Source organism: Gadus morhua, chromosome 23, assembly GCF_902167405.1.
Source record: "Gadus morhua chromosome 23, gadMor3.0, whole genome shotgun sequence".
Taxonomy (NCBI): domain Eukaryota; kingdom Metazoa; phylum Chordata; class Actinopteri; order Gadiformes; family Gadidae; genus Gadus; species Gadus morhua.
The window spans coordinates 1696172-1720067 of NC_044070.1; the positions used below are offsets into that span (position 1 = coordinate 1696172).

Sequence of the window (23896 nt, forward strand, 5' to 3'; positions counted from 1 at the left end):
TGTGTGGTTTGTAGGAGAATTGCATAGCCTAGAACCGTGGTACACTCATGACATTTCTTAATTCAACATGTTTACTGTTGACGCGTCATTAACAAGCTGGAATTACAATAAAATAAATGAAGGCATATTTTGTGGATTAGTTAAACACACACCCTCCAAGGCTCAGCTCGTCAGATTGAAGGTTTTAATTGAAGAATCTCTATTCATTGTCTCTGCTATATATAATGGATTTAGGAGAATCCCAATAATGTAGCCGTCTAATTCTCCCCAAAGCCAAGCACTTCATCACAACGAGCGAGAGGCAGACAAACGGGATAAATTATTAATCGCACTCTGAACTAATTGAAATCTTGTTCCTTCCTTGCCAATATTTGCATATCCTAAAAGCTCACTTTCTTCATCTCTCCCATGCTTTCACCATCCCCAAAACATTCAATGCTTTTCATATTTTGGCAGAAGCCTCCATCTCATTGGAAGTTCTGCTGGCTCGCTTCATCTCTGCTGTTGAGACAGTGTGCAGATACTCAACTGATATAAATATGTATTGTAAGTAAGTAGGCTACTGTAAACTGATTTTTGTAGAATTGGCTACCAGTCTATGTTATGATAGTAGGCTAATATGTATTGTCATCAAGTATTATTCATCTGTGTTCACAATTAAAGTATAACGTGCAGGTGGTACATGCATATTACACCAATGCAATGTGATTTGTAATACAATCAATATAAGACCAGAAGAATGTATAGCGTAGTTCTAGTGCTGTCTGTTCAGTAAATGTCACGGAGGAGGACACCCTGTTAATGCTCTCATAGGCCTGTGGACAGACGTTCAGCCGTCCTCATATGCCTTCTCAGCATCACCGTCCAATGAACCTAGTGGGCTGTCGATGGATTATGAACGATGTGTTTGACCGCTTATATCACACAAGGGAACCTGGGTCAATATTTTCAGCCATCGCTAGGCCGGTATGTGCGTACGGTCCTCGGCGACCTCTGCGGTGTACTGATGTGACCCCAACACACACACCGGAGGAGAGGAGACGAGCGTGTGTCCGTCCCCCTGACGTCATAGCCGCCCTAAGCGCCGAGCGACGCGCCCGGTTCACGGTGACTGACGGGTCCGCCGTTTTCCAGACGTTAGTGTCCTGAGCATATCAGATAAATCCGAGTACACTACAAAGAAATCCGTCTGTCTCACAACTCCGTGGTATACAGTACCGTGTCCCTTTAAAATCCTCTGACTAAAAACCCATATGATCCCAGAGCTCCAATCACCAATTCCTTCTGCAAAAGCAGCCTCTGCATTCTGCTCCGTGTGAATGCTACTGGGGGGCAAGGACCGGGGAAGAGGGGAGAGCTGAAGAAATGTGAAATTCAACGATCCTTTTCATGGCGAACGGAAAGCAGATGCAAAGGGAGTTATACTGGGACTCCTGTGAGCCTCGACCCACCGGATCAAAATGGTAGGAGAGGAGCGGTTCATTTTCCTTTCTTTTCTCTGTCCCTTTTTGAACGGTTCCAAATTTGGGCTACTCAGCAGGCCGACTCAAACTTGACATAGTTATGCATTAACACGATGTTGTGCCACTCGTAGTCAGACGTTGTCTTTTTGCAGTTATTTCTCATTGTGAAGTTCACAACTTGCATATATTTCACAAGTTGGCAAATTAACCTGCCAAAATAATGTCATTGGCCACAATAGGCACATTGTTGCAGAGAAAGAGTTAAATTCTTTCATATCAGGCAATAATAAGGTCGTGACGGGAGCATATTTGTAGAGATGAGGAGTAAGCGATTAGCGAAAGTCAACCGCCCTCTCCCTACTACCCCTATCTCTCCTCTACCACCCCTACCCTACTATCCCTAGCCCCCCTACCCTACCACCCCTTCCATACTACCCCACATACTCTACTACCCCTACCCCCGCCCCCCCTCCCACCCCTACTACTCCTAGCTTACTACCCCTAGCCCTGCGACTACCCTAACTACCTCTACTCCCCCAACCTACTACCCCTAGCGCCCCCCTACTAACCCTACCTCTCTACCATACTACCCCGGCCCCACTACAACCCCTATCTCTCCCCTACCCCCCACCCTACTACCCCTACCCTACTATCCCTACCCTACCACCCCTACTACCCTTACCTTATCCTAACACCCCTTCCATACTACCCCAAATACTGAAACTACCACCCCCCCCCCGTCCGCCCGTCTGTCCGTTGCTTGGGTTGCATAAGAAAATGTTTCTAAAGTAAACCTTTTGGAAAATACAAGTTTTGATTCCTATAGTGGAGCTGACACTCCAGATGTTAACATCTCTCCCAGGCCTCCTGAGAACCACTTCAAAATGTGGGACTCATTGTTACATTGTTATACACAGTAGGCTAGTAATGAGTATGTGTGTAATATGTAATAGCTTGTTTTGGGACAGTTTTAAGGCCTACGTTGTTTGCACCATGAATGGTTTTCTGTATTATTTAGTCATTTCACTGCTTTTGGTGTTGCCTTCTATGATTGGCCTTCAAACTGCTTGATGACATTATGAAAGGCTTCCTCTCTCCCTACTGACCTCCAACATATTGATTCATTCCGGGATGTGTATTAGTTTACTCAGAGTACTTTTATACTCTTTCATGTAAATGTATTGTGGCACATATCTGGTTCATGATACCACCCATGAACACGTCAGCACGTCTCCAGGGTCATGTTCAGGATTCGTGGTGAGTGGGGGGGGGGCACGTAGTATGAGCCCTGGGGCACCTCCTAGAAGCCCTTGTGCACCCCCTAGCAGCCCTTGTGCACCCCCTAAGCAGCCCTGGTGAGTTGCTGCAGCCCAGTTTGCAGCATCCCCAGGGGCTTCGTCGTTGAAGCCCTGCTGGAGTAATCCCAGGGAGCGCGCACATCTGGAGGCCTAGCTTAATATGTGGGTCAGGTCGTTGAGGTCATCCTCAGTGCTCTGCTCGCCACTGCTGTTTGGTTGGTTGGTTTTTAGAGAGGAGGATGACATGTTTGTTTCCATGCCGAGTCTGTGGTCCTTTTTGAAAGCTTGAGATTTTGATTGATCACTGATATTGACAGTGGCTCAACGCAAGCCCAGATATGGCTGATCCTGATGGAAAATTTCACCATCATATCCAATCTCTTGGCTGTTGTAGAAAAGCCCCTGAAACATTAACGTTCAGGCACTCTTGTCCCTGTGTCTATAGACCACCACCACGTGTAATGTTCACTCATGTTGCCAAAGAGAAAATATGAGGGATTTGGATGTTGGTGTGATAACTATCCCTGCAAGTCGTAATACCGTCAATGATGAAGGGTCTTTGGTGCGTGTGAATACCCTGATCAACAGAAGATTCCTTAAACATTGTAAAGATGTTTTATGTAACCCACTTATTCAGACCAACACCACCAGACATGCCTCTCTCTCTCTCTCTCTCTCTCTCTCTCTCTCTCTCTCTCTCTCTCTCTCTTTCTCTTTCTCTTTCTCTTTCTCTCTCTCTCTCTCTCTCTGTCTGTGTCTGTGTCTGTGTCCGTAATTCATGTGACAACGATCTCCCCGACCCAGCAACGGGCTCCTAAAACAGTCCGGCCCTGCAGGAGGGGGTCGGCTCTCCTTGGGAACCTGGACCTTAAGTTAAGGTGCTGCTGATTTATCACCTCTGGGATTAAAAAACATTAGGCGAGGCCTTTGAATAAAGCAAGGTCAAGATGACTGCTGGGCTTATGTTATCATTGCTTTAATAAAATAATTGGTGTTGTTGTGCGTTACATTGTATGGCAGAGTTTATGAAACCTATTTGATGTTGCCCTCTTCCGCTGTCTCACTCTTTCTCTCTGTCTCGCTGTTTTTTTCGCTGTCCTCTAATGTCTCTCTCTCTCTCCCTCTCTCTCTCTCTCTGTCTCTCTCCCTCTCTCCCTCTGTCTCTCTCCCTCTGTCTCTCTGTCTCTCTCTCTCTCTCTCTCTGTCTCTCTGTCGCTCTCTGTCTCTCTGTCTCTCTCTCTGTCTCTCTCTCTCTCTCTCTCTCTCTCTCTCTCTCTCTCTCTCTCTCTCTCTCTCTCTCTCTCTCTCTCTCTCTCTCTCTCTCGTTCTCTGAATAAATGCTTGTATAAATGCAGAGCTCCATTGTTTTTGAAAGCCGCTGCAGATCAATGTTTGAGACACAATGGTGCATTTTTATCTGACGAGAACAGTAACTGTGTGTGTTTTTAAAGGCCTGACTGAACTCGGCACCTCTCAGAGAAGTCCATTGCGGTCGAGTGTCGGTCGCACGTTGGGAGATCAACTCTTTTTGCTTGTTGTTCTCTGAGCTTTTGGGGGACTTTGGGCGGCCAGAGGACTTAGGGAGAGAGGTTTAAAAAACAGGGCCATGATGCAGCTTTCAGTGATTAAGAGGAGAGGTGGACGTGAAGGGAGGTACAGACACACACATACACACACACACACACACACACACACAGTATTGAGACCAACATTAGCCCCATAATAATAGTTGAAATGTGACTGAAGATTATAATGTAAATACTGTTCCTTTAGCGGTAATTTATATGATGATGGCAGTATTACGGTACATCTCAAATCCGTTGAAGACCAGGTTCTTCACTTCAAAACCAATCAAAAGCCTTCCCCCAAAGTTCCAAGTCCCGCCCCCTATTCTCAAGCTCCGGACTGCCGCTGTGCCATGATTGGCTGTGACGGAGCAGCTGTGCTCAGCATGCAGTGATGTTGCTAGGTACGCGTCCTGCGTCCCTGACGCATTAAAATCTGAAAGGACGCACTAAACTCACTATCCATGCGTCCCGGGGACGCATCTCATTTTCCCCATGAAAAACGATACATAGTGAACATTAAACAACTCGTGTTTAATCACAGTAACTGGCCAAAGAAACCTTCATGTGAGCAGATCGGACAAGCGCTGTTTCAACCCTCTGCGCTCTACTCGGCGCAGACGTGATCCCCTGTACAAAGTATCGCGACATGCTAATTTAGCCGCTACCAAAACAACTAGCTCGTCACCGCTGATTTCATTTCAACAATTAAAAATACGAACTTCATTGTAAATAAACCCACGTTTCCACTCCTCGATGCTGTGCTCATTCGTGTCGAATGAGCAAATCAAACAGGATTTTTTTGCAATCCTTCTGATTGAATATATGTACATTTATGACAAAATCGTGAGGACTAGGCTTGTGACACACACACACGCACACACAAATGTGGCGCTCGCGCTGTAATAGCTCATTGGCGCCACCAAGTGATCATTATGTGCAAATGCACAGCCTCTCATTAAAATGACTTAGGGGTCATTTGACCCCTCTTGCGGCGCTAGGAGTAAGTAAAAATGGCCCGGCGTTTCTAGTGTTAAACATGAACGGTTGAGTACTCCAGCTCTAACCATATCATACCACCATCAAGGAGTTTAACACTATTAATTTAATTTAAGAAATAGAATAATAATAAAAAAGAAACATTTTTTAAACTGGGGAGTCGGGACCCATTGAATTTCTCAGGGACCCACCCAACTCGCCACCTGTGGGTCCCGGGGACTCACTACATTGAAAACCTATCAACATCACTGAGCATGTGTCCCTTCTTACGCTAGTTCACCACTCTGTCCACAATGACCTTCTAATCAGACTAATTAACACACATGCACACGCACACATGCACATGTACGCTCTGAGGGGGTCCTGAGGGCTGTACAGGTGACAGAATGATGAATATATATCAACCCTTCATCCCCTCTAACATCACCTCCATCCCTCCTCCCTGGAAATGCTATGTTCAGCACCTCCCTAGGCTGGTACACTCATCATCTCCTCTCCTCTCTTTATCTTCTCTCCTCATCTCCTCCCCACTCCTATCCTCTCTTTATCTCCTCTACTCTCCTTTATCTTCTCTCCTCTCCTCTCTTTATCTCCTCTCCTATCTTTATCTCCTCTCCTCTCCATCGCCGGCACTGTCATGTGACACAGTAGGTGTCAGGTAGCTATGTGTCTGTTTGTGTGTTGGTGCGTCATACAAACACAGAGATGCCGCGTCACATTGCGAAACAGAGGGAGCAGTGTTGTGTCGGTGGAGAGCATGTGTCTGTGTGTCTGTGTTTTTTGGTTTTGTTATGTGCACGCAGATGATTGCCAGCTCTCTCTCTCTCTCTCTCTCTCTCTCTCTCTCTCTCTCTCTCTCTCTCTCTCTCTCTCTCTCTCTCTCTTTCCCTTTCCCTGACTCAGCCCTTGGTCTCTCCATTGGCCCAGAATCCAGGCCTTCTGGCGGACCTGTGCTTGGCCAGCCTCCCCTCTGATTGCCGAGGCAGCTCGTTAGCCTGTTTCTCCATCATAAACCTGCCCTGTCTCCCCTCAATCTGCACACTGGCTTCTCTGTCTGCTGGCCACTCTGTCTCCTGGACCATTGTCACTAACTCCATTTGAGTATGACTGGTATCATGAGGTTTTAAAGTTCTATATGTTTTATTATTAATATTTCTCACATTATTATTGTTATTATTAATATGGTCTGCCTTTAGAACAACGCTCCACCAGCCCTTCCTCGTTAGAGGCATGCATCCCAAAAAGTAAAAACAGTGCCAGTCAGTTTGGATCAAAGTGTCCCTGAATAGTAAACATTGCGGTTCAAACTCTGAACAGCATTCTCCGTCTGCTCAACGTCCAGAGAAAGGCCTTGTTTAGCGAGGCAGTGGTCATGGTGATGTTAGACTGATCTCAGAGACGCTGGACACGCTCTTGAGCTCTTTGTCAGGGCATCTCCATTTCACACATCTCTGATTGTCTGGTCACCTGTGGAGCATTAACATATCGATTGGAAGGTTTGATCAAAATGTGTTTTAAAGGATGTAACAACAAGCAGCGCTAAAGGCAAGGTTACATTTTGTACGGTTGAGGTTGCACTAGGATTTAAAACAGGGGGACAATAGAGAGCTGGATTAGTATACAGTGCTGTGATCATATCAGACCTCACTCAATGATAATAATTCATGCAGAATATTTTAAATCAGATTAGGGTTTTGTTGACATGTTGTAATAACTCAACTGAATCATTAAGATCTGACTTGGTTATCGTGATCTCCCTCAAAGCTATAGCTCATAAATTAGTGAATATCCTGATTAAATGTGTGGATGTTATTAACAGCACCAACATAGCATTCCCTCGGTACACTCAGTTCTTCTTAATTAACGGGTTATGAGGGGGATTTCTTAATTTGAATGATAAATTTAACCTGGGTGAGAACTAAAGCATATATGATCCAGCCTCCGTCTTGATGCATTTGACAGACGACCAAGATAGTATACGGTCATCCTTCATAACCAGCTTTAGACCAAGGTAGGATAATCCTTCATAACCAGACCAAGGTAGGGTCATCCTTCATAACCAGCTTTAGACCAAGGCAGGATAATCCTTCATAACCAGACCAAGGTAGGGTCATCCTTCATAACCAGACCAAGACCAAGGTAGGGTCATCCTTCATAACCAGCTTTAGACCAAGGTAGGATAATCCTTCATAACCAGACCAAGGTAAGGTCATCCTTCATAGCCAGTTCAAGGTAGGGTCATCCTTCATAACCTGACCAGGGTAGGATCATCCTTCATAGCCAGTTCAAGGTAGGGTCATCCTTCATAGCCAGACCAAGGTAGGGTCATCCTTCATAGCCAGACCAAGGTAGGGTCATCGTTTATAAGCTCCAGAGCAAGGCTGCTTTATCCTTCAGCTCCAGGACGTGAATGATGTGATACATGGTCCGTTCCAGGGGATTGAGCTGTCCCCTCAGGCCTTCACTCCTCAGCCTGCCCAGACAGGAGCTTGACTAGAGCCCTTGACAAGAGCTTGATTTCTTTCTGATTACATGAGCAGTTCATCTGAAAGCATGCTGTCCTCCAATGAAACGTGTTCATGTTTTTGGGGTTCTGAAACACGCAGTGTTAATGTCGCAGCCGTTTTAACGAGTCTATTGATTTTCTATTCACTCTTATGTCTGACTTGTTTATTGTTTATGGAAATAGAAATTGTGAAATGAAAGCAAAATTTTGAATAGTTTATTTAGCATATTATTAATACTATTTATGGCTGCTTTGTTTTCTGATACCTGCTGTAGGTGTCTGTGGGCGGACTTTAGGCACTGCTCAGGTACTTAGGCCAGGTGTGTGTTTGGTTCGGATGAATAAACTAAGTGTCAAGGGAAAAGAGGCGGTGGGTTAAAAAAGTCTTCGACCGCTTATATAAGTTCACTCGTTGCTTTCAATGATTTATTCGTTTGCCAGTAAGTTTTCCTTTATTTAGAAGAAAGTTTTGTTCTTTTTTGGAGCTGTAAAATAAATACAATCATTTTTTGAAATCGCGAGTGCTTGGAATTGTTTGGAAGCGCGTCGAGCTACCTCGCCTTCTGTACCCACGGCTAAACGAAGAACAGCCGAGACAGTTAGTGGGTGAGTCGTTCAGCAGACATCAGAGCAACTCTCAGGGAACGGGTTAAAGATATTAGCCCCTAATAAGTCGTTAGGGTCGTGCCTGTTGCTCCTGGATGCTGACAGTAAGACAACGTTGGGTTCGAACCCAGACCCTTTCAGCTGGATAGGTAGCTCCCCCTACCCCCTACAACCCCTGTCTCTCCCCTACCCCCACCCTACAACCCCTACCCTACTATCCCTAACCCCCCCTACCCTACCATCCCTACTACCCTTACCTTATCCTATCACCCCATCCATACTAACCCACATACTCTACTACCCCTAGCCCCCCCCCCCCGGGTTGACTATCCTGTCAACCCGTGCGCTTGGTCTTTAGGTTGGTTCATGTGCCTCTCTTCTCTTTATCTCCTCTCCCCCCCTCTCCTCTCAAAAACCCATGCAGTGGGTTTGTTGCGCATGACAACATGCACAAGGGCTGCCAGTGTGTTTACATATCTGAACATGCAGACGCATTCCCACCCACATGTATGCAGAAGACAGAGAAAGCGAAGGTGACAGAGAGAGAGAGATCTCTCTGTGTGTGGTGTGTGTGTGTGTGTGTGTGTGTGGTGTGTGTGTGTGTGGTGTGTGTGTGTGTGTTGTGTGGTGTGTGTGTGTGTGTGTGTGTGGTGTGTGAGTGTGTGTGTGTGGGTGTGTGTGTGTGTGTGTGTGTGTGTGTGTGTGTGTTATACTGTCTCTTCTCTTAGCTCAAGGTCAGCTCTGGGTCTGTGCACTGATTATATTCAGAGGAGAGGGGAGGGATGAGGAGAAGAGGGAAGAGGGGGAAAGAGAGAGGAGGAGAGGGAAGAGGGGGAGAGGGATGAGGAGGAGAGGGGAGGGGGAGAGGGGGAGGAGGAGAGGGAAGGGGGAGGAAAAGGGCGAGAGGGATGAGGAGGAGAGGGAAGGGAAGGAGAGGGATGAGGAGGAGAGGGAAGAGGAGGAGAGGGGGAGAGGGATGAGGAGGAGGAAATAAGAAGGATTTAATTTATATAGCACTTTTCTAGACACACAAAGACGCTTTACAGTAAAGGGGGGACCTCACTAACCACCACCAGTGTGTAGCACCCACTTGGGTGATGCACCGCAGCCAATCTGCGCCAGAACGCTCACCACACACCAGCTTGAGGTGGAGAGTGAGGGAATTAATGAAAAAGCCAAAAGATAGGGAAGAGGGGGAGAGGGATGAGGCGGAGAGGGGGAGAGGAAGAGGGGGAAGAGAGGGTGAGGGATGAGGAGGAGAGGGGGAGAGGAGGAGGGGGAAGAGGGGGAGAGGGATGAGGCAGAGAGGGGGAGAGGAGGAGGGGGAAGAGGGGGAGAGGGATGAGGGGGAGAGGGGGAGAGGAGGAGGGGGAAGAGAGGGTGAGGGATGAGGAGGAGAGGGGGAGAGGAGGAGGGGGAAGAGGGGGAGAGGGATGAGGCGGAGAGGGGGAGAGTAGGAGGGGGAAGTGGGGGAGAGGGATGAGGCGGAGAGGGGGAGAGGAGGAGGGGGAAGAGGGGGAGAGGGATGAGGCGGAGAGGGAAGAGGAGGAGTGGGAAGAGGGGGAGTGGGAAGAGGGGGAGAGGGATGAGGGGGAGAGGGATGAGGAGGACAAGGAGGAGGGGGAAGAGGGGGAGAGGGGGAGAGGAGGAGGGGGAAGAGGGGGAGAGGGATGAGGCGGAGAGGGAAGAGGAGGAGTGGGAAGAGGGGGAGTGGGAAGAGGGGGAGAGGGATGAGGGGGAGAGGGATGAGGAGGACAAGGAGGAGGGGGAAGAGGGGGAGAGGGATGAGGAGGGGGAAGAGGGGGTGAGGGATTAGGAGGAGGGGGACGAGGAGGAGGGGGAGAGGAATGGGGAGGAGGAGGTGAGGGATGAGGAGGAGGGGGACGAGGGATGAGGAGGAGAGGGATGAGATGGAGAGGAATGAGGAGGAAAGGGATGAGAATGAGAGGGATTAGGAGGAGAGGGAAGAGGGGGAGAGGGAGAGGGATGAGGAGGAGAGGGATGAGGAGGGGGAATAGGACAGGAAAGGAAGGGGGAGAGGGGAGCGACTGCACCAGACTTCAGCCAGAGAAGAAATCGTAAACAATAAATACATAAGGGAATCTCTCTCAGTCCAGCTCTCGGTCTCCCTCTTGGTCTCTCTCTTGGTCTCTTTCTCAGTCTCTCTGTGTCTCTCTCGTGCTCTCGCTCTCACTCTTGCTCTCGCTCCAGTTTGACCCTATGTCTCGTGCAGACCTGGCCGCTGAGGTCAGGTCAAGCCTCATCAGCGAGGAGGCTGGAGGCAGACGGAGTGAGGGCCACACTCCTGTCATCACCCTGATGGGGTTTTAATGGTTGTCTGATTGGACGGCCCAGACACAACACACACTCAGAGCACCAGAGAACGCCCCGCGTCCAAGGTGTAGAGAGCACCTTGTTATGCTCCTCATCAGAGAGAGACCAGCTGATGGGTGTGTCTGAGTGTGTAGTGTGTGTGTGTTCAGGGGTGAGCTAGGGTCGACGTGATGCCCTCTCTGCCCCTCCGAGTGTCCAACCCCACACACACACACACACACACACACACACACACACACACACACACACACACACACACACACACACACACACACACACACCCACACACACACCCACCCATAAAGGGTGGATGGGGCCTTTGGTTGTAGTGGCTAAACAATGGTGTGGGACATTGCAGACAGAAACACAATCACACACACACCTGGGCCTTTCACACACACACAACTCTGCCATATTTAGATTACAATCCATTTGATGGCCACAATCAAACAATTTACCTGGCCAAAATACGCTACCCTAAGAGTGATCCGCACTTGATGCTGTCTGTATGTGCATGAGGAGTAGAAAGTTGGTATTTCTCACATTACTTGGCGTGTTGATGACGCTTTGGTCTGCATTTGCATGTCATTGAGTGGCACCCTAAATGTTGCCTTTTGTTTGCTGAATGGTTAAAAAATATTTAAATGTTGGCACTGCTTTTCAGAGGCACTCGTGTTGAACGCTAAAATATAGGTCTTATCATAACCCTTAAAGTACACATCATACAATAAATTACAATACATGAGTTCACAGCTGCATGCATAATTTTTTTTTATTTTTTTTATTATTATTATTTACAACAGTTAGCTGAACATTAAAGGGTCCCGGCCTTACACTCCCTGTTTTCTCAGTTAACCACAGAAATCACCTACATTTGTCCCACTGTTTTTCAGATGTGAAATTAAGCAAAAAAAGACACTCTTTCTCCGTTAACGCAGTCGTTCGCGATGCCTTTCCTCTTCGTCGTTTTTTCTATTTGTCTCTATCTCATGCTCCAATCGTTCATCGATTGATGCTTCAGATGTTGTGGATGTAACGGAAAATATTTAAGATGATCGCGTTGAGTTCTTCCCGTTCTGCCTCTGTGCTGTCTGTGGTCAAACCAAAACAAACTACAGTAACAGCGGCCGCACTTATCCCGCCTCTTGTGAACTTAGACCCTACCATGTTCCGCCCCTTGATGTCGGAACGACATCGATGTCTGCATATAAAGCATCAAATGTGAATCTATGCGAAAAGGCGGAGGACATGTGTGAAAACGGCTATAGACACAGCCATCCTCCCTGCCTACAAAACTGACTGCAGGGTTTCCAGCTATAGACGGAGAGGCAGATTCTCTCCCATTCCTAGAACTCATTCATTCCAAAGTCGCCTCTGAAATCATCCTTGGTGGTTTCAAACTCCATTTCAGGAAACCTCAACCTTCTTCAGGCTGCGCTTGACCTCACAAATTGTATGTTAACGTTTTAATAGTTTTACCCCAAGAGCCAAGAGTTTGAATCAAATCAAAGGTTTGCCAACTAGGCTTTGAGACACAAGTGAACCTGCGGAACACACTAGAGCCTCAGACCACGTTCCCAGACCGTGGTCAACTAAGATCCAGAGGGACGCAGGCCCTCCTAGGGTCTGCGATTGCTTCAGAAGAAGATAAACAAAGAGGCATCACCACTAAAACAACCAGTCTGCTGCCAATACTAGACTGGGAGGGGTGGGGAGGACCGCCTTTTGGGGAGGATTTGTGAAAGTCAAATGACAGAGAGGATTGTATTGTTTCTGTGCCGGGCTCCGGACTGAGACACGGTCAGGTTCTGTGTGGCCCGGGTCCAACGCCAGCCCTGTGCGCACCAGCAGACTTGGCAGGGCAGGGTGACCGCGTATGTTAGTACACAACAGATGCTTCAAGAGAACAAACTGGACTTATTAGAAGCTGTGATGGGCAGGCTGACAGCAGGATCCACTCCAACACGGAAGAGAGCTATTTAAATTCTGGGTCTTGTATTATTTTTAAAAGGCCCAAGAGGCCGAGAGCAGGAGTGCTTCCTGGGTAAAGGTTATGGCTCCCAGGTGCCCGCTGGGGTCTACCTGTCAAGGAGACGGCTGGGAGGCTCCAGGGAAACAGATCTGTGTCCGAGGAAGAAACCTTAAGGGATTAATCAGGTTTTAATTACAACTCAAATATTCAGTAAAATCTTCATAGTAGAAATAGAAAGAGTATTCATTAGAAATATTGGTTTCATATTTGGTTAATGAGCTAATGAACCATATTACAGCAATAAATAGAAGATAGAAACTATAAGGATATCACAATGATGGATAACGGGCTGTTGTTTCATACATTGATGACAAACTAAAATCTAGCGTACAGGGCCTCCGAGACATGAAGATATGTTCTGATATCAATCCTACAGGTGTGTGACCCTACAGCAGCTAGCCTGCCGCCGCAGACGGCTCTGTGATAAAAGACCTGAATGACACGTCTGACCGGGCGTGTCTCCCCCCGGCTGCTGTTTGAATAATGCATGGGGAGACATTCTGATTGAGCGGGTGGGCGAAGGTGGCGCCCCCCTAATGACAGAAAACAAGACCTCTGTCCCTGACATTCAGAGGAGCCACGCTGGGTGAGGGGATAAAGAGTAAAGTAATCGATAAGTGCTTGATTGTCATACTATTCTCTTGTTGTGTCGTTTAGCCCCTAGGATCACAATGGAAAGCCGTCGGCTGCTGCCAAGATGGCGGCCGTCTCTTTGCATTTAGCATTTAGTATAAAGCTGCTCTGGGGTTCATCAGTCCTACTATGTTACAGCAGAATGTCTGATCCAGCAGTCCTACTATGTTATTTTAGAACTTATGATCCAAACAATTAGGAAGCGAAAGAAGAATCTATCAGGAAGCTATGCACCAATCATATTGCGAGTTCAACCGCTTGAAGCTCGATTGGTCAAGCAAGGCAATTGGCTGGAGACCAATGAGTGACATCGCCTGATCAACAACAAACCAGCCTCATTGAGCTGCATCTGGCTGGTGGTCTATCACTTTCAGAAACATGTATTCTAAGTCACACTTCAAATTCCTACTCTGATGCATGCTAGGATGCAAAAACTGCCTCATTGCTATCTGCTTTTCTGTCATATTTAAGGTCTGTACGTTACACTATAAGCTCATAGATTCGTATTCTTTCTCAATCTATTGAACCTAACAATGGTGAGTAGCAAAGCCGTAACAGCTGTCTGTTGTTGTCGTTTTCCTAATGGCTTCCCGAGATTCCTGAGTCCTTGTGTTCACGGGAAGTTGAATCTCTAGAAATCTGGCAGAAAGGTGATTACACTAATCCTTCCATGCATTGTCTAATAAAAGATGCTGAATTTCTTCTGGCCTCAGGTCATTTAGTCAAGCTAAACCAAAACTGGAAGTTCTGTGTTTTAAATCTCAATTAAAGAGGGAAGGTTTCCAGGGTCTGAGGAGTCTTTGTGTTCAGAGTGGTTCAGAGTATTGGAGGTTTCATTCTCATTCTGATGTCTTCACGTCTCCCTCGGTTCCGGTGTGAGGAGGTGTATCATTGTTACAAACTGGCTAACCTCTCTTTGACAGCTTGTGTTGAATGTGATTCGGGGTGCGACACAGTGCCCTTGGGTCTGTTGTCTAGCAGACGTGATAGCCCTATCTACGCTCCTCCGTTCTGGGCTCAGGCAGAGAGAAACAAGAATATATCTAACCCTTCATGATTTTTAACAGTCAAAATTTTCAAGGTTAGACCTGAAGGCAAATCAATTTTTCATTCTGAGTTGGTCATTCATCCTGAAGAGCGTACAAAATCAAGAAGCTGGCAGCAGCCGGAGACGTTGATACATTTTAATATGTAGGGCGTGCAGACAAACGCAGCGATTGATTCATCCACATCTGTTCAGTTTGCGTTTATCGGAAGCCGAGACATTTGTTTTTCTATTGGGTGTCTCTTCTAAGTGTCATCTGGGATTCAGAACACACAGCAGATGCCCTGTAGTTTCATTACTGTGTGTGTGTGTGTGTGTGTGTGTGTGTGTGTGTGTGTGTGTGTGTGTGTGTGTGTGTGTGTGTGTGTGTGTGTGTGTGTGTGTGTGTGTGTGTTTGTGTGTCTCACAGAGAGGCCTGAATCCTAAACTTTATGAATTGTTTGTTAGTTGTAAGAGTTAGTCAATATTTATTTTGCATGGATTTCCTAATTACTTCTCTGGGAGGCTTTTGCCTTCTGCTGCATTATGAGGAGTTATAATGTGTGTGTGTGTGTGTGTGGTGTGTGTGTGTGTGTGTGTGTGTGTGTGTGTGTGTGTGTGTGTGTGTGTGTGTGTGTGTGTGTGTGTGTGTGTGTGTGTGTGTGTGTGTGTGTAGAGGGCCTATGATTGTGTTTGCCTATCTCTGAGTCTGTGCACAGTGTAAATGTCATCCTACATACATACACACTAGATATATGTAGATCGATAAACGCATTATTTGGGACTTTATCTATCTATGTGTATATGTTTAGCCTATCCGTCTGTGTTTCTTTCAATGTGCACCAGAGTGTGTACGTGCACGGTGAGTGTGTATGTGCACGGTGTGTTGCTGCTCTATGTGCAAAAGAGTGTGTACGTGCATGTGCGTGGTGTGGTCACGGTGTGTTGCTGCTCTAGCTGCTTTCTTCCTGTTCGGATCAAGCCCTTCCTTTCGTCAAGTTCCATGGGAAAGCTTGGAAAGTCCAGCTACTCGCACAGAGAGCTGTGTTGGTTGTAACGTGTTGGTTGGTTGTACCGTGTTTGGTTATGTGTTGGTTGGTGTTGATTGTAATGGGTTGGTTGTAATCTGTTGGTTGGTTGTAACGTGTTGGTTGGTTGTAACGTGTTGGTTGTAACGTGTTGTTGTAAGGTGTTGGTTTTAAGGTGTTGGTTGTTGGTTGGTGTTAGTTGTAACATGTTGGTTGGTGTTGGTTGTAACATGTTGGTAGGTGTTGTTTGGTCGTAACGTGTTGGTTGTAACGTGCTGGTTGGTTGTAACGTGTTGGTTGTAATAACGTGTTGTTCGGTGTTGGTTGTAACGTGTTGGTTGGTTGGTGCAGGATACTAAGCGCAATAACATTTCTAAAAAAATAAATAAAAATAAATCGGTTGTAATCGGCGACTTTTCGGCAGATGTTGATTATTTTCAAAAAGGCTATAATCGGCCGATTAAATCGGCAGGCCGATGAATCGGTCGGGCCCCAGTTTGTTGGTGTTGGTTGCAACATGTTGATTGTAACGTGTTGGTCGGGGATGGTTGTAACGTGTTGGTTGGTGTTGGTTGTAACGTGTTGGTTGGTGTTGGTTGTAACTTGTCAGTTGGTGTAGGTTGTAACGTGTTGGTTGGTGTTGGTTGTAACGTGTTGGTTGGTGTTGGTTGTAACTTGTCAGTTGGTGTAGGTTGTAACGTGTTGGTTGGTGTTGGTTGTAACTTGTCAGTTGGTGTAGGTTGTAACGTGTTGGTTGGTGTTGGTTGTAACGTGTTGGTTGGTGTTGGTTGTAACTTGTCAGTTGGTGTAGGTTGTAACGTGTTGGTTGGTGTTGATTGGTGTTGGTTATAGCATGTTGGTTTGTTTGAACGTGTCGGTTGTAACGTGGTGTAACGTGTTGGTCGGTGTTGATTGTAACTCGTTGGTTTGTGTTGGTTGTAACGTATTGGTTGGTGTTGATTAGTGTGGGTTGTAGCATGTTGGTTTGTTTTAACGTGTCGGTTGTAACATGTTGGTTGTAACGTGTTGGTCGGTGTTGATTGTAACTCGTTGGTTGGTGTTGGTTGTAACGGGTTGGTTGGTGTTGGTTGTAACCTGTTTATAAATATTATACCTTGTGATTCTCTGTGAGAACATGCAGCCCTTTGAATCTTTTCTATAATGTTCTAATCAGTTTGAAAGGTTTATCCTCCTTATCCCCTGTCTCCTCCCAGCTCCTAGTGGAGAAGACCTCCGACTTCCCCACAGCCGAGTTCTCTCTGGTGGAGGATGTGGCGCTGCACTTCACTTGCCTGATGGAGCGGCTCAATCAGCAGCGCCTCTTCCAACCCGCCCTGTGTGACGTGGACATTGTCCTGGTGCGCCAGCGCAGCACCTTCCCCGCCCACAAGGGGGTACTGGCGGCCTACAGCCCCTTCTTCCACTCCCTGTTCGCCCAGAGCAAGCAGCTGCGGCGCGTGGATCTGTCGCTGGACGCCCTGACCTCGCAGGGCCTGCAGCAGATCCTCAATTTCATCTACACCTCCCGCCTGCTGGTGAGCAGCCGCTCCGTCAGGGACGTGCTCAACGCCGCCACCCTGCTGCGCATGAGCGACATCGCCGCCTCCTGCCGCGACCTCATCTGCAGCCAATCGCTGAGGACCGTCGCCGGGGCCGACATGACCAAGCAGGGGGGCCTCGGAGACGCGGCCCCGGGGACGAGGCCCGTGCCCGGCCAGCTGTACCGGGAGATCAAGCAAGAGTCGGAGGGGCTGGGGAGGGTGTACACCACCAGGGAGGGCAGCAGCCCCTTCTCCGTCAGGGTGGAGGAAACCCCCCTAGGGAAGAGCCAGCAATACTACCCGGGGGAGGGGGGTCCGGGAGACGGTGTCCTGGGGGCCCTCTGTAAGCTGGAGGTCAAGGGGCCGCTGGAGTCAGGGGTCCCTGAGGGCCACGCCTCCTTCAACCGCGACCAGATCATCGTTGAGGTTAACCTCAACAACCAGACCCTTAACGTGTCCAAGGGGCCGGAGGGGGTGCAGGGCCCCGGGCCCCCCGAGACCCCCGGCCGCTCCACTCATCGCTGCGGCAATGGGGGGGCTTCTGAGGAGGAGCAGGAGGAGGAGAATGAAGAGGAGGACGGAGAAGATGAAGACGGGGCGGCCTTTGAAGAGGGAGATGGAGGGCCCGACGCTCTGGGGCCAAGCAGCGAGGAGGAGGAAGAGGAGGAGGATGAGGAGCAGGAGGAGGAGGAGGAGGAGAACAGCCTGGACATCCCAGGCCTGGAGCTGCCGGGCCAGCTGATTGAGAGGCCCCAGCGGGGGTCCCGGAGGCTGGCCATAGGGCAAACGTTGGCCCACGCCTCACTGGCCAATGTGCGGCAAGGGGGGCGCAAGAGGAGCCTGGACCCCGAGGGCCCGGTCCAAAAGGTGCGGCTGGAGGAGAAGCAGCACTTCCCCTGTAAGAAGTGCCCCCGCATCTTCAACAACCGCTGGTACCTGGAGAAGCACATGAATGTCACACACAACCGCATGCAGGTCTGCTCCCACTGCGGGAAGCGCTTCCTGCTGGAGAGCGAGCTGCTGCTGCACCACCAGACGGACTGTGAGAAGAGCATCCAGGTGGGCTGCTGCTCTCAGATCAGCTGGGGGAGCTGCTCTGAGCATAGCTTAGTATTAAAGCACAAGTATATGTATAATAGAGTTATTAATAATGAATTAATAATGTGCCTAGTTAATGTGAATGATTTGTTGATTCTGAGGTGACAGTCTGATAGCATCCAGAGGGTCCAGAGATAGTTTCAGACTCTGGTTCTCCTTCCAGTGTGTGACGTGCGGCAAGGCCTTCAAGAAGCTGTGGACCCTGCATGAACACAACAAGATCGTCCATGGCTACGCAGAGAAGAAGTTCTCCTGTGAGATCTGTGAGAAGAAGTTCTACACCATGGCTCACGTGAGGAAGCACATGGTCGGTGCGTACCACACTGACGGACTCTGGGATTTGGAGTAGCAATGTCTACTTTGGTTTATTCTGCTTGGTTGGGAGATCATGTTTTTCCCTTTGGGTTGGATCTATTTGAACTCCTATGCTAGTTTTCAACTGATCATACAAATGTGTCTAACATTTAAATCCCTTTGATGAATCCTGTTTTCGCACTATAATAGCTGGTGAATCCTAACACAGACAAGGAAAGGCTTTCCTTAATGTGAATCTATCCCCGTTCGCAGAATAACATTGAGCTACTGATTAATAAATTGGCTGGTCACCAACCAATACTGCAAGTGACGTTTGCCCTTAGAAATGCTGTCTCTGTTTTGAAACTAAAATATTGTGTGTGTATGCATGTTTATCGTTGTGTGTGCGCGTGTGTGTGTGCAGCTCATACTAAGGACATGCCTTTCACCTGTGAGACGTGTGGGAAGTCGTTCAAGCGCAGCATGTCTCTGAAGGTCCACTCGCTGCAGCACTCTGGGGAGAAGCCCTTCAAGTGTGAGGTGAGGCTCACCCACTCTACACGTACACGCACTGTGCACACATACTGTTCACGCAAACACACACACTGTGCACACACAAATACACACACACACACACTGTATACACACACACACTGTACACACACAAACACTGTACAAATACACTAACAGACAGACGACAGTTGTAGGACAGTTTCAAAGATTTATTCTGGTACAGGATCGGGCAGGCGGAGAGCAGACAGTAAGTCACCGACAGGTAAGCAGGGAATCGTCGGTGGGTCAGCAGGCGAGGGGTCGGCAACGGGAGGGCAGAAGAGCAGATCGGGAGTCGGGAACTGGAGAGCAGACAGGCCGACAGGGACTCGATGTCGGGCGGGAGGTCAGGCAGGCGAAGGGTCGATAACAGGAAGTCAGGCATGTGGATCAGGAGACGGGGACAGAGGAGCAGACAGACCGACAGGGACTGGACGGCAGGCAGGAGGTCAGACAGGCGAGGGTTCGTTAATGGAGAGTGGAGTAGACGAAGTCAATCGGGAGTTGTGGGAAAGCTCAGAATGAAACAAGAGACAATCTGGCAAGGACTGAGTGAAAGGAGAGGACTGTTATAGGGGGAGCATAGGTGAAGGTGGTTGGGTAAATTAGGGGAGATCAGGGTGGCAGGCAGGTGAATGGGAAAACCAGGGGCGGACCGAGACACACACGCACTGTACACACACACACACACTGTACATACACACACACACACACACACACACACACACACACACACACCACACACACGCCATGTGAAAGTGATATGCACACATGGACACCCTCATAGAAGGAGAGCTTTTGTCTTAAAGTCCATTGTGTAGAATTCAGGATAATTTACTTACTTTTGGATACCGAAATCCTATGAAAGAGTGATGGCCTACTGACTTATTTGAGGACACAACCTCAAAGACCAAAAGTCTCCAGAACATGGATTTCTGGACGAATGCACAAACCCCTTCTCATAATCCCCTCTTGCAAAAACGGCTATTAGCACAGCTCTATGACACTTGGGTAAAGCGTCTCCACGGTGAGAGGGTTAGAGTGTGAGGCCCGGGATGGCTGGAGGGGGTTTGATGCTGATGTCCGGTCCGAGGGGCGGTAATGCTGGGAGGATGGTGTAATGCCCGGTGTGTGTGGATGTGTGGCGCTTCGTCTTGGCCTTGGTATCTGTTGAGGTCTGTGTCGGAGAAGCTTGTGAGACATTTGGTTAAACGACTGTATACCGGAAAATAATCACACGTGGGTCGTAACCATGGGGATAACACGCCCCCCTCCTTCTGACAACATGTTTTTATAACAACGTTTTTTTTATGGAATTAAATATATACATATTCACATTGGGTTTGTGTGTGCTTGTGTGTGTGCGTGCTTGCGTGCGTGTGTGCATGTGCGTGTGTGCGTGCGTGTGTTTGTGCTTGCGTAAATGCGTGTGTGTGCGTGTGTGTGTGTGTGTGCGTGTGTGTGTGTGTGTGTGTGTGTGTGGGCGTGTGCGTGTGTGTGTGTGTCCGTTACAGAACTGCAGTGAGCGGTTCCAGTACAAGTACCAGCTGCGCTCCCATATGAGCATCCACATCGGACACAAGCAGTTCATGTGCCAGTGGTGCGGCAAGGACTTCAACATGAAGCAGTACTTCGACGAGCACATGAAGACCCACACAGGTACAGCACCCCCCCCCCCCTCTTCACTTCCTGCTGTGGTCCAGACTATGAACGAACACCACATCGTACTCACACATGTTCACCAGTCCAAGTCAGAAGCTGCTGTGGTGATCTGCAGATTTCACCTGGGAATCGTACCCTGAATCTTTTAACTTGGGGCGGATTACTTCAGATTTCCTGCTCCCTAATTAACATAAGATATATGCACAATATGCATTCCTACATTAAATATCCTTTTTTTTTAATCTAGGAGGTGTGTAGGAGTGCTTCCCCAGCCCAGTGTGGCCTTGTGTCCTTTGGCCCTTAGGCTCTTTCATGTGAATAACACTTGGAGGTAATGTTTTTATTTCAGATCGATAATGAGGTGTGGACAAGTGGAGCTTTATCGTGACCTTGGTGATGAGCTGTTAAATAAGTCCCCTTTTGTAATGTCACAAAACTCCAAAAAAATCACAATTTCCAGTGTCACCTGACTCTTTATAGGATCCTTTAAAAGTATCACCAGGACTCCATTAAAATATTCACCAGGACTCAAGGAGCCATTTCCCTGGCCATGACCTTAGGCATGAGGTCACAACCATTAGCATGAAAACATGACCTTAATCGGGAGGCCATGACCTTAGGCATGAGGTCAGGAAGTTAAGCAGAAGATCATGAGGCTATGACCTTAAGTATGAGGCCATGGCCTTAGGCATGAGTTCATGACCTTAAGCATGAGGCTATGACCTTAAGTTTGAGGCCATAAGGTTAAGGCTTTAAGCATGAGGCCACGACCTTAAGCATGAGGTCATGACCTTAATCTGGAGGCCATGACCTTAAGCAGGGGGTCATGACCTTAAGCATGAGGTCATGACCTTAAGCAGGAGGTCATGACCTTGAGCAGGAGTTCATGACCTTAAGCAGGAGTCCATGACTTTCATTACGGGGTCATGGCCTTCAGCAGGAGGTCATGACCTTCAGCATGAGTAAGGGCTTGTGTATGATAGACAAGGACATTGAAGAAAGCCCAGTAAAATTAGCTAGTGTTGTGACCCCGCAAGGGGCCCCTTGTTACATAGAGATGGCCCCGTACACATTCCACCCAGCAGCACTTTGTCCGATGTTTCTTCTTTCCTTCAGGTTGTTTTATGTTCGTCGTTTGTTTTCAGGGTTTACTGAACCTGAAAAGAAAGAGATGTGATGTGAACCCAGCCATGCAGCGCTCAGACCTGCTCTTTATCCACTGACCAGCTGCTATGTACTCCTCTCCCTCTCTCTGTATCTCCTCCTCCCTCTGTCCCCCTTCCATTCTCCCTCTCTCTGTATCTCCTCCTCTCTCTGTATCTCCACCTGCTCCCTCTGTCCTCCTCCTCTACCTCTTTCTGAATCTCCTCCTCCTCTCTCTGTATCCCCGCCTCCCTTTGTCCTACTCCTCTCTCTGTCCTCCTCCTCTCCCTCTGTCCTCATCTCCCACTCTCTGTATCCACGCCTCCCTTTGTCCTCCTCCACTCCCTCTTTGTTCCTCCTCTTCCTCTCTCTGTCCTCTTCCTCTCTCTGTCCTCCTACTCTCCCTCTCTCCTCCTCTCCTTCTCTCAGTATCTCCTCCTTCCTCTGAATGTCCTCCTCCTCTCTCTCTGTATCTCCTCCCCCCTCTGGCCTCCTCCTCCCCCCTCTGGCCTCCTCCTCCTCCCCCCCCCCCCCCCTCCTCCTCCCCCCTCTTGCGCCCCCTGCAGGAGAGAAGCCGTACATCTGTGAGATCTGTGGTAAGAGCTTCACCAGCCGGCCAAACATGAAGCGCCACCGCCGCACGCACACCGGCGAAAAGCCCTATCCCTGCGAGGTGTGCGGCCAGCGCTTCCGCTTCTCCAACATGCTCAAGGCCCACCGCGAGAAGTGCTTCCGGGTCAGCAACCTGTCACTGGTCGCCGACGGCAACGACCCCTCCCTGGAACTCCCCCACGGCCCTTCCAACGCCGTCGTTTCAGAGAGCACGCCCCCCGCCGATGCTGTCTCGGGGGCCCGCCCCCTCCAGCCGCCCCCGGCCGGGTCCCACCTCCCCCCCCCGCCCCCACTGTTCTCCGCCGGCAGGATGAACTCCGGCCGCTGACCCCCCCCGCCCCTTCTCACTCAGACTCTGAGGGGGGACTCCTGAGGGTAAGGGTAAGAGCGATGGACCTCAGTGACGTTTGCACAGAGGGGACAGCCGCCATGTTGGAAAACAAAATGGCTACCACAGTATGCATACAGTGTACGTATATACATCTATAAATACATATATATCTACAGATATAGTCACGCCATGGCTTCCACTGTTTAGTTTTGCAGTAAGTGGAAGCTCCTGGTGACATGTGACAACACTCAACTACTACACAGAGAAATAGTTACTTTTTTTACTCGGTGAATACAATAGATAACCTCACAGTCTGATGACCTCACAGTCTGATGACCTCACAGTCCGATGACCTCACAGTCTGATGACATCACTTTTGGACACCTCAACTAGTTTCACACACACTCTCATCACCCTGTGTATTACACTTCATGTAGGGATGTTCACAGACTCACACACACACACACACACACACACACACACACACACACACACACACACACACACTCACACACACACGTACAAACACATGTACACACATACATACATACATACATACGTACATACATACATGCATACGTATGTACATACATACATACATACATACATACATGCATACATACATGCATACATACATACATGCATGCATGCATACATACCTACATACATACATACATACATACATACATACATACATACATACATACATACATACATACATACATACATACATACATACATGCATACATACATACATACATACATGTACACAAACACGTACAGGTACACACACAAACCTACAGGCCAATTACACACGTCCACACACAAACACCCACGTACAGGCATACACACACCGCACACACCCATACATACGCACACAAACATACACACACACACATACACATACATACACGAATCATCAGTCAACTAAGCGCTGCTTTTGTTTTCTTGTCTCACACTCTGAAGAGAACCCTGGATTTTATATTGGACAATTGTCTCCCAAGATGTAGCGAGAGGTCACGATCAAACCCAGCAATAACCAAACATGGATTTTTTTCTTTGAGAAATATATATGTATGTACGGCATTGCAAATAACCAAATCCTGTACACTCACCTGCTATAGATAGGAAATGTTAAACAGCATTTATAATCAATCATGCACCTTATCTTTAAC

The 23896-nt window shown here is 48.3% G+C and overlaps 1 protein-coding gene across 2 annotated transcripts; it reads left to right on the top strand.

Moving 5' to 3' along the window:
* Positions 1-1101: 1101 nt before the first annotated feature.
* zbtb47b (zinc finger and BTB domain containing 47b) lies at positions 1102-23234 on the top strand. 2 transcript variants are annotated; one of them, XR_003974791.1, is made up of 7 exons: positions 1102-1463; positions 16703-18088; positions 18291-18438; positions 18846-18961; positions 20488-20632; positions 20883-20966; positions 22345-22363. XR_003974791.1 is itself a non-coding variant. In XM_030349121.1 (6 exons), exons 1-6 carry the CDS (start codon positions 1461-1463, stop codon positions 22716-22718), a joined length of 2172 nt encoding a protein of 723 aa, XP_030204981.1. In that variant the 5' UTR covers positions 1102-1460; the 3' UTR covers positions 22719-23234. The 2 variants fall into 2 exon arrangements, 1 of the variants encoding a protein (XP_030204981.1); XM_030349121.1 differs by lacking the exon at positions 20883-20966 and having other exon boundaries at positions 22345-23234.
* The last annotated feature ends 662 nt before the right edge of the window (positions 23235-23896 follow it).